At 40.9% G+C, this 11,375-nt stretch overlaps 1 protein-coding gene and 1 long non-coding RNA gene across 2 annotated transcripts; both read right to left on the bottom strand.

The window, feature by feature from the left end:
* Positions 1–224: 224 nt before the first annotated feature.
* On the bottom strand, positions 225–1,045 carry LOC147822567 (uncharacterized). The gene is made up of 2 exons (XR_015445543.1): positions 841–1,045; positions 225–664 (listed from the first exon to the last, which is right to left on the bottom strand). It is a non-coding gene; the product is annotated as an uncharacterized LOC147822567 (long non-coding RNA).
* A 6,436-nt stretch (positions 1,046–7,481) lies between these two features.
* On the bottom strand, positions 7,482–11,002 carry LOC147822566 (protein-L-histidine N-pros-methyltransferase CARNMT1). The gene is made up of 2 exons (XM_087196543.1): positions 10,989–11,002; positions 7,482–8,237 (listed from the first exon to the last, which is right to left on the bottom strand). The coding sequence occupies exons 1-2, from the start codon at positions 11,000–11,002 to the stop codon at positions 7,598–7,600; spliced, it is 654 nt and encodes a 217-aa protein (XP_087052669.1). The 3' UTR covers positions 7,482–7,597.
* Between the last annotated feature and the right edge of the window lie 373 nt (positions 11,003–11,375).

Genomic DNA, 11,375 nt, shown 5'->3' with positions numbered 1-11,375 from the left:
TGATGGGTTGGCACCCGTGGAACGCACTCCCCTCCCCCGCCCCCGAGGAGCAAAGCAGCACTGCCCCAAGGAGGAGGGTGCTTAGGCTTATAGGGCTAAGGAAGATGCTAGCTCCCTCCTTCCGCAATCCCAGCACCACCGTGGCTGACACCCCCGCACCCTGCCTCCAATGCACCTGAGCCCAGTGACAGTGTCGAAAGTGGCAGCCAGCATCAGGAAGCAAAAACAGTCAAACGCGCCAGCATTTATTTCAGCCCCAGCGCCTGAGATACTGGGAAAGCGGGGCCTTAGGGCAGCCCTGTTCATGGTTCTGTTTCCATGGCTCCTGTGGTCTCCGTTTCAGAGTGTCCCGTATCCTCCCCTAGGAAGGAAAGCAGAGTGACAAGGGGAACCTTGGGAGCCCTGGGAATTGAGGCTCTCTTGGCGGGACACGAAACAGGGCAGCTGGGCGGGGCTGTGGGCACTGAGGGAGGCAGAGGCTGGCTCTGAGCTCTCGCCCGAAGAAGAACTTGGTCACACATGCCAGCACTCTCTGGATGCGGCCCCTCCTAGATCTTCGAAGAACAGCAGGCTCCCTCGGCCAGCCCGGGCCCCTGGGCATGTGCTCCACGGTGTCAGACAAGACAACAAGTTCCTGACCACCTTTCCCAGGGTCTTCGACATTCTGCAAAATAGAGCCAATGGCCTCATCCTAGTGTTTCCCGATACCGCTGGCATCCATGACCTCATTCAGCCTCTACGAACCCTGTTCCAGGTCCTGGGAGAACAGCGGTGACCTGAGCAGTCCAAGCCCCAGCCCCTCGGAGGGCATTCCAGATAATGGAGGAAAATCTGACTTACCCAGTGAGCGGGTGGGAGGAATGGAGTGAACATCATGCTGCCCGGAGCGTGTGGTGTGCCGGCAGTGCCCCAAAAGCCCTCCTTGCAGAGACCTGCTCAGCTCCTCACTCTGCTGGGTGCTAAGGGGCCCGGGCCTGCCCCCACCCCCTTGCTACCCCTTGCTACCCCCGGGCCCTCAGTTCCTGTCCGCCTGCCCTATCTTCCCTCCCTCCTCTAGCCCGGTACACTGTGCTCAAGCACTGGATACATTTCTGGCCCGTGATGTCCCTTCCTTTCCTGTGTCGCTTACCCCCACCTCTGTCTCTCTCTCTCTCTCTCTCTCTCTCTCTCTCTCTCTCTCTCTCTCTCTCTCTCTCTCTCTCTCTCTCTCTCTCTCTCTTCCTTCTTCCCTCTGGCCAGCTCAGCAGGCTCAAGACCACTTTCTACTTGCTCAGCAGAACATCACAGAGGGGCCTCACTATGAGAACATGACAGGCAGGCTTCTGCAAGGGACAGTTCATTCTATGTGACAGTTTTCTTTGGATGAACTCCATACAGTGTTTACCTGTGGTCTCATTTTGCCTGTGTCCATTCTGGTTTTAGCAAAAATTCTGTGTCCCAGAAATACCTTCGTTGCCAGTCAAACAGGGCTGTTGTGTCTGTCGCACGTCGTGCACACACTATTTTCATACCACGTTACATTGGTTTTCACATATTTAATGTTTGAAACTTGCAGATACCATCATATGAGTTTTCCTGATATATAAGATTAATAATTTTCGGTTATCAGATGGGTAGCAGAGGCTCTTTGTATTTTCAAGATATGGAAATCCATGCGGAATGGTTTGACCCTGGGATAACCACCAAGTGCAAACCTTTGGTTGAAGCTCAGACGTCACCTCTGTTCTTGGGATGGCGCACCCGAGTTCCAGGTGAACCCGGGGTGGTGGAGATAGGTTTGGGGTGGGGGCGGCCAGGGACGGGGTCACCAAGACCCCTGGGACTGGAGGCGGGATCCCCCTGAAGAACCCCTTGCCACCAGTCTGACCGTCACTGGCTCTGTGAGGTGGGGATTAGCAACATGGTAGATGCTGAAAGTGTTCTCTTGTGGTTGCTTGTGGAGTGTGCCATTGAGAGGAGGGTGCAAGTCATCCAGACAGACCTGAGATTCAGGGGATCTTCCTGCAAATCAGAGGTAAAACAGCCTTTAACTTTCCTGTGCATAATGAATGACCCGATTGGCACAAAACTTCTTAACAAAATCTTATCAATTTGCAGGGAGGTTTTGCAGAATACTCAGAAACTCCTCCCAGAAGTGAGCAGGTCTCAGTGTCTGTCCTTGAGAATATCTCTCTTTTGTCTCCATGAATCTAGTGCAATAAGATTTCCCTGTACAGCACTCTGCAGAAACAGGTTTAGTGGAATCTGACCCCGAGAGCAAGTGAAAGTGATCTTTCTTATTTTTAACTAGGACTAGCTACGTGAGTATCACGGTGGGGTTTGTATCGTTGTTCTTAAACGCTTAAACAAAATGCCAGGTTTAAGTTTCTGACTTGAAAATGTGATACATAGAAGTGAAGAGCCAAATAACGACTGCGTCACTTCCCTGTACAACTTTCACCCTCAGATAAGGAAATTCAATTGGTAAGTGTGTAGTTTCTTTCAACCTCCTGGACAGACACAGCCCCCGGCCCCAAACTCCCAGGTAGAAAGGCTCAATATTGCCCAGTATCCATAATCCAACTCAGGGTTTCCTTTTGTACCCTTGCAGATATACTCACGTGCCACCAGGTGTCAGAACAAGCCCAGAAAGCAGTGAGTCTCCAACCAAGATCCTGAGCTCCTTAGGCTGCAGTTTCCGAATGAGTTTTCTGAGGATCCGATGTGCTTCCTGGGGACTATTTCCGACACATTTTTTCTACTGCAAATTTTCTATTTTTCACTGCAAATTTTCTGCAAATTTTTCTACTGAACATTTTTACTTTAGCATTATAATAGCTGGCTGTGTGTCTCAATACCTTTCCTTGAGGCATACAGGAAGCAATCTTTGTGTTTACCTACTTGGTATGACAGATGCCAAGGGGTGTGCACCTGTGCAAAAGTATCAAACTGGGATTTTCGCCCACATTATGCTCCACCTAACAGGTTGTGCATATGTTTATCTGAGCATCACGCAGGGTATAATGCACTTGCACCACTCTAGGGTTTGTTTTCTAAAAAGTTTTCTTTCAATTTTTCTGGTTGAAGTAGCCCAGTTCATTACAATGGCACATGAAAAACCGGATTTGCTAGTTTGGGAGGAGGTCAAAAGTGTATCATCAGACTACTCATGTATGGATGTTGAAGATGCTCCATTACAGTCAAATACATGTTTTCATAACAGGAGAGTGGTGTGGGGGGACGATGGTGATGATGATGATGATGATGATGATGATGATGATGATGACGACGACGACTTTGATGTTGGCCATGTGAGCCAAAGTTCCTGTGACAGTGAAATGGAGCAAGAATCTACTGATACTGACACAGCGAATGCAGACCTCCTTGATTCAGATATTCAGATGATGAAGAAAATAGCAATGTGAGTGCATATTTGACTAGTCAAAATGTTGTAAAATGGTCATGCAACCGAATGGAATGATCAAATGTTAGAACTAGGTCTGCAAATATAGCTTGCCAGGTGTGAAACCTACTGGACAGAATGCCAGCACTGCCATTCAGTGTTGGAAATTGTAACAGACGAAATGCTACAAGATGTTGTGAAATACACGAAGGCTGAAATGCAAGTAAACCATTCTGTTTAACCAATAGCCACACTCAGAAATGTATTTATTATGACACCTCACTAGCTGAACTGAAAGCATTCATAGGTCTTCTGTACTTAGCAGAGCTTTCTCCAGGTAATCACAGGAAGGTAAATGACTTATGAACAAGCAATGGGTGTGGGCTTGAGGTTTGTAGAATAACAGTGACACTGAGATTTGGTTTCCTTCAAAATTGCCTGGAGTTTGATGACAAAACCACCTACCTGCCAAGGAAGAAAAACAACCATTAATCTGGCTGCTATCCAATCATTGTCTGACAGATTTATGAGTAATTGCCAATCAATTTATACACCATCTGAATACATGACTATCCATGAACATTCTTCAGCATTTCATGGCTGCTGCAGCTTCAGGGAGTACATGCCACAAAAAACCCCTTCAAAATACGGAGTAAAAATTATTGCCCTTGTAAGTGGGAAGAATTATTATGCTTTCAATTGAGAAATTTATCCTGGAACTCAGCCACCAGGTCCTTATTCATATAGTAATAAACTGGACGATGCTGTGAACAGATTTGTTGCTCCCATCTCCCAAAGTAATCATAATGTGACATACAACATTTGGTTTACCAGTTTCCAATCGAGGTTACATTTGCTAACAGAGCACAAGTATTCCAGTGTAGGAACTGTACACAGGAGAAAAGCAGAAATTCCAAATGAAATGTTGCAATTTCAAAACAGAGAATTATATAGTACAATCTTTGGATTTCAGAAAGTTTCACATTGGCATCGCATATGGCAAAGAAAAACAAACTGGTACTGTTAATGACAACATGGCACCGTGATGGATATAGTGATTGGGAAACCTCGATAAAACGGAAGCCTGAGATGGAAACTTTCTACAACAAAACTGAAGGTGGAATAGATGTTGTTGATGAGTTATGCACCAACTATGATGTTACTTGAAACACAAAGCGTTGGCCAATGATTGTGTTTCACTCAATCCTAAACATTCATGGCATAAAGAGTTTGATAGTTTACCAAGAAAATAACAAGTGCAAAATACCATGGAGAAAGTTTCTTAGAGGATTGGAACTGGAAATCATAAGAGATCATTTAGGGGAGAGGAAAAGCAAAATGCATCTGCCTGGAAACTATGCAAAAAAATTTGTGGAGCACACTGGTGAGCTGACAGGTGCAGAGGAAAGCACAGCATCCCAAAGGGCTACAACAACAACAACAACAACAACAACAACAACAACAACAAGAAAACCAAAAAGATGTTAACTGTGCCCTACAAGAAAGGACAGGAAAACAAAACATATGTTCTACCAGTGCAAGTGATACTTGTGTATGGAACATGCAATTTTCATGTATGAAGTCTGCCTTGGATGTGACGATTAAAGCAAAGATTATTTTTGTTGTAGAGTATTATTGGTATTTTCATTGTAGTTCGCATAGATTCTTTTTTTTTTTAATAGCGATTGGCAGACTTTAATATCCAAGAAAAATTAAGTCCATCATGCATTAAAAATATAGGAAATTTCACGCAGACATGAAGCTTCCAATTCAGCCTTAATGGCAGCTTTTAGAATGAGAATTAGATATAAATACAGTACACATCATAATTTTATACTGTGATTTATACAGCTTCTCTTTATATATACATATATATATATATATATATATCACCTTGCTCACTTAACATACCTTAAATCTGCAACACTTTAGAATATGAAAATTTTTAAAAATGCAAGCACAATGACCACTTAGCGAAAAGGAAAACATTTGTGTATAGAGCTAATTTAAGGAAGGAAAAAAAAAACTGTCAATGTTACACATTTTAGTAGCTAGAACTAAATTTAAGAAATACAAAATTAAATCTTCCAGTGACACTTCTACTACTGATTGATAACACATTTTCAAGTTAGATTAACTGAAAAAGCTATAAGAAAAAGTGCAAATTTGTATAGAACATTTAAAAAATAATACTAATAATAGGTTAAAAACAAATGAAATAACTGATTTTAGAGTTAACTAAAATATATGCTGTAATTTAGAAATATAAGTAACATCATTAGGTAATTTTAGGTAATAAAACCAACCTACCGGAGTCAGTCTGTTTTTGCCTTTGTGAGAAAAACAAAGATCATTTGTTTTGATACAAGTTGTAAAAAAGTAAATATTATCCAGTGAATAAAAAGCATTTCTAAATTACTCAAACATTGCATGTATTCCTTGCCATTTAATGGACTTAAAAAAAATTATGCTCCTTTACCTTTATTTTTTTTGGTACCAGGGATCGAACTCAGGACCTTGCGCTTGCAAGGCAGGCGGCAGAACCACTGAGCTAAATCCCCAGCCCTACTTTTTCTTAATTTTAGCGGGGTTTTTTGTCCCCTTGTAATTTATTTCAAGTTCATTCACATAGGTAATGAGTATTCCCATGAAATGAACATCTGCCAAGTACTGAGGGTCACAAAGCAAGAAATAGTTAAAACACAAAACTTCAGAGACTTCTTCAGTGTGACACTGTAATGAACTCCTTGAACCCTCTACTGCAAAACTGTGGCAAAGATCACCAAAGCTTCCTCACTGTATGCCGAATCCACCCTGTCCCCAAATCCTAAAACTAAATTCCCTGGTAGTGACTCCCATAACCTAATTCACAACAAAAGTCTGAAGATGGACAGGTTTTCCTGTTAAAACATGGTATTTATGCTACCAGCACATTATTAAGTTCATCTAATCCCGAATTGCAAGAGGTCACTTAAAGCAATCACAATCTTTGAAAGTAAAAGAAGAGTCCTTTCATTTCTCCAAGAAAAGGTTACAATATTAGTCATCTCTGCTTTCCAATCTACTGGAAACAGAATAACAAATACTAGAGAAAAAGGAAAATTCTCTCCAATAAAAATCTGCCTGAGGTAGAAATTTAAAGCAGCATACGTACTGTTTAAGCTTCATCTATCAGGGAGCAAAATTGTTGATAATCTGAAATTACATGGATGGTTGCTGCTTAAGATACTGAAGACACAGACCATGGCAGTAATTTATCCCTGAAGTTCATATTTAATTTACCACATGAATACTATTGAGTTTTAATTAGTACATAATTGTTTTAACTAAAAAGAAAGTGCTTGCTTTCATAATCCACATAATCAAAGACATTATTGCAAACATCACACTAACAAATTCTGTATTCATTCTAGTTGGAAATCATATATTTCAAATTGCCCATTTTATTCCTATTTTTCCAGTTTTCTAGAACTTTTTCAAAAAGGCTTTTGTTCCTTATTTAGAATGCTGAGATTTTATACATTTCAAAATGACCCATGAGTTTGCGTTCATAGTGTTCAGTTTAGTGTGGCCAAAAGACTTAATTTCTCAGGCGCCTGACTGCATTTTAACTGACCTGTGATACAATTAAATTTAACATATCATTAAAAATGAAATTCTGATGCCTCTCTAAATTCAGCTGAGCTAGAAAAAATAAAATCAACTAATTTGAATGACGAAAGAATACTCATTTTATGTGTAGATTGCTTAGGTCCAAAATAAACAAAAGTCCCAATTCCAAAGGTTGAATGTAATAGAAGATCCTTACACTCTTCTAAAAGTAACATGTGCAATGCATATAAAACAAAAAAGAAAATCATTATGGAATTCAAGACTATCAGTCATTAATATGGCAGACTTGCAAGAGACAGTTTCACAAGGACACTGGAGTTTTAAGGTTTTTTCTATTGAAAGACAATTCTGGGCTTCAATTAAGTTCAAGATATTTCCTCCACTTTTACTTGTGTAGTACAAATCTGCACGGCGTAGTGTATCTCTGAAAAAAGCAATACACGTTATTAAGAAAATAGACACTATTTCTAAACTCTGTTAGGAATAAGAAGCCACCACTGATTTGAGGTTGTGTCCTGTCGTCTCTGATAGTTGATTTTCAGTTGTTTATTTCAGTATTTGATCTTATTAAACTTTTTTTCCAAGTGATATCACTTAAAATCATTATCGTGGCTTACGGACCACAAACAAGACACATTCATAGTAGTATTTCATCACAGAGAGATCATTCACAGTATACGTTGATAATACAGATTCTTTTTCCACCTCTACCTGGAATCCATATTGCAGAACAACATTTTTTATATCCTCATAGCTCAATTCTATGGATAGTTCATTTGCCAAATTTTCAAAGTGGTACAGCAGAGGACCAAGATTTATCCAAATTCCACCTGGCTTGAGTATTTTCCATATTGTATCAATATGATCAATTACATTGTGAGCTGTGTCTATGAAGAAACAGGTGGCAATACAGTCCCAGGTATTGCATTCTGAATAAATCTCCTGAAAATCTCCTGCTGTCATAGAAAAGTTAGAACCAGGAGGAAGACTGTGGGGGTCAACATCAGGGAAAAAGATGGGTCGAATCTGATCAGCTGATTTCCGGTTGTTGCTAAACTGATGGATCCAGGGATAAAGTTTACATTTATTAATTTCAGAACATCTGTTGAGTGCAAAGTTGGAAGAAAAGAGCGTAAAAAAACTCCATTCATTTCCTTGACAAGCATACCCTAGCATAGCTATTTCCCAGGCCAGTCTTCCTAGTCCAGCACCAGGTACCAGAATATTTACTTTAGAAGGCAGTCTTCACACATGGCAACAGCGTGCTCCATACACAAGTCTCCCTCACACTGACAGCACATGTGCTTAGCTTTCCTTTCCTGTTTGGCAGGCCATACTTCTCACCTCTCTTGTCTTCCTCTTTTGTCAGGAGCTTCCGATTATATTATATTATACAGTGTGCACTTAGCAGGAAAATGAAATACCAATAAAATGAAATATCAAATATATACTGAGTGTTTAGAATACACATCAACATTTTCTACATCACCTGTTTGTTTGCTTACTAAATCTAAAAAATAGCAACAGAACCAAATGTGTATGTGAACTACAATGAGAATGCAAATTAAGCTCTCCCATAAAAATAATCTTTACTTCAATTATCACACCTAAGGCAGTTTTCACACCTGAGAACAGCATGCTCCATACACAGGTATTGCTTGCACCGATGGCACAGGTGTGTTGTTTTCCTGTCTTCTTTGTCAGGACACACTTGACATCTTGCTGGTCTTCCTCTTTCCTTAGGAGGCTCTTGGGATGTCTCACTCCTCTGTTCACCGGTCTGCTCCAGAATTCTTTTGTGGAGTCCTTTGGGCGGATACACAGTGTTCTTCCTTTGTTGTAATTGATCATTTATCAACTACAGTCCCAAAACCTCTTAAGAAAATTTCTCTGTGATATTTTGTGCTTATCATTTTCTTTGTAAATTACGAAACTATGTATGCCTGACATCTTTAGGATCAAGTAGAACACAGCCATTGGTCAACACTTTGTGTTTCAAGTGACATCACAGTTGCTGCATAACTTGTCAATAACATCTACTCTGCCTTTCATTTTGTTGTAAAATGTGACCATTTCTGGCTTCATTTGTGTTATGGTTTGGGTCTGGATGACCCCCCAAAGCCTCATTTGGTCAGACGTAGCTGAATCTGGAATGTGTGTGGCTAGGATTAAGGCCATGTGATTATTAAACCACTACAAGTGAGTGAGTGGTTTAGCACCGCCCTAATTCCTGTAGTCTGGATGGGATAAAAGGCAGAAAGACCGGTGAATCTCTCTCTCCCTTGTTGCCTTTGCTACCTTGTGCGCGCCGTGTGTGTTTCTCCTCTGTGGTGTCTGTTTGCTATCCCTGTCTTGGAGCCAGCTGACTATGGACTGAATGAAACCTCCACAAATTGCCAGCCAAATAAACCCCTTCCTGTCTAACTTTGGGTGTCAGGTATTTTGTCTCAGCAACGAGACAAAAGTCACTAACACAATTTGTGTTGAGGATTCACTATCAATCTTTTTGTTTGTCTGTCTGTCTGTCTGTCTGTTTTGAGACAGGTCTCACTACCTACTCCAGGATAGCCTTGAACTCACTATGTAGCAAAGGCTGACCTTAAACTCACAGTATCCTCCTGCCTCAGCCTCCTGAGTGCTGGGATTACAGGTGTACACCACCGCCCCCCCTCCGCCCCCCCTTCGCTATCAATCTTATCATCATGGTGTAAGGTTGACACTATCAATATTACTTTCTTTTGCTTTGCCCTAATGTAGTCCAGGCTATCCTGGAACTCACTATGTAGCACAGGCTGACCTTGAACTCACAGGATCCTCCTGCCTCAGCCTCCAGAGTGCTGGGATTACAGGCGTGCACCACCACCCTTGGCTTCAATATCAATCTTAACATCATGGTGTGATGTTGATAGTATCAATACTACTTTGTTCTTCTTCACCATATGGGAGGCCAACGTTATGTTTTTCTGAAATCCAAAGATTGTACTATACATTTCTCTATTGTGAACTTGCGACATTTTTCTTTTTCAGGAATCTCCTCTTTGCTTTTGTGAATAGTTCCTGTGCTGGTCAACTGGTGTTTTTCTAAGCAAAGGTAACATCAATGAGTAACTAGTGAACCAATTGTCCAATGTGACATTTCGGTTACTTTTTGAAATACGTGCAACAAGTCTGTTCACAAAGTCATACGGTTTATTGCTGCATGAATAAAGATCTGGTGGTTGTGTTCCGGGATGAATTTCTAAACTCAGGGTGTAAAATGTCTTTGCATCTACCAGGGCATATATTTTTATACCATATTTGGAAGGTTTATTTGGCATACATGGCCAAACAACCACAAAATGCTGCAAGTTGTTTGTCAGTTGTCATGTATTTGGACAGTGTATAAACTGATCGACAGTTTGAAACAAAGCTTTCAAAAAATGGGAGAATAGCAGCCAAATTGTCGGATGTTTTTCTTTCTTGGCCGGTCTTTTTGTTGTCAAAACGTAGGCAATTTTGAAGGAAACCAAGTCTCTCGAGTGCCATTATTGTTGTAAAAATCTCGATGCCCCATCTGTCACTTCTCCATTAGCCCTTCAGATTCTCATAATTAGAATGATGAGGTCCTGCTATGAAGGCTTATAGTTCAGATAGTGAGGTGTCATGATAAATATATTTTTGAGTATTATTATTGATGTATATAGAATGTTTTACTTGTATTTCATCATTAGTGTATTTTCGAACATCTTGCAGCATATCGTCCGTTACAAACAATTTGCAACAAACACTGAATTGCAGTGTTAGCATTCCACTCACTAGGTTTCACCCCTGGGAAGGACCTGATAACGTTTTCCAACTTAGTTCTAACTTTGGCTCGTTCAGGTATACATGACCATTTTGTAGCATTTTGACTGGTCAAATATTTATTTTCATTACTGTTCTCTTCCTCATTTGACTCAGGGTCTTCATTCTGTATTTCTCCATCTGTCATACCTTGCGAACTTCTTTGGCTTACATGATCCGAGTCATCATCGATACCGAGTCACCTGATGACTCACTTTCAGCCTCCTCCCAAAGTCCTAAAAGTGGATTTTCATGCAATATTGCACTGAATTGGGCTGATTCTACAAGAAAAATAAAAAGGAAACATTTAATTAAAAAGGTATAAATGCACCAAAATGTAACCCGGTGCATAACATGAGTAAAACTCACCTGTTTACACTTTGGCACACATTCACACACCTTGTCATTTATCATAACAAGAGGGTGAACACAAAGATGGCTTCCCGTTTTATGCCAGCAGAGCTACTGATATGCACAGCCAGCTACCCTTATGCTAAAGTACATGTTTTCATTGGAAAAGTATGGTAGGGGCTTATTTTATCCACCCGTGATGCCTCTA

Source organism: Heterocephalus glaber, unplaced genomic scaffold (genome assembly GCF_053883595.1).
Source record: "Heterocephalus glaber isolate CG9 unplaced genomic scaffold, H.glaber_assembly_v1.0 deba00001612, whole genome shotgun sequence".
Classification (NCBI taxonomy): Eukaryota; Metazoa; Chordata; class Mammalia; order Rodentia; family Bathyergidae; genus Heterocephalus; species Heterocephalus glaber.
This window is presented reverse-complemented; position numbering and strand designations above follow the sequence as displayed.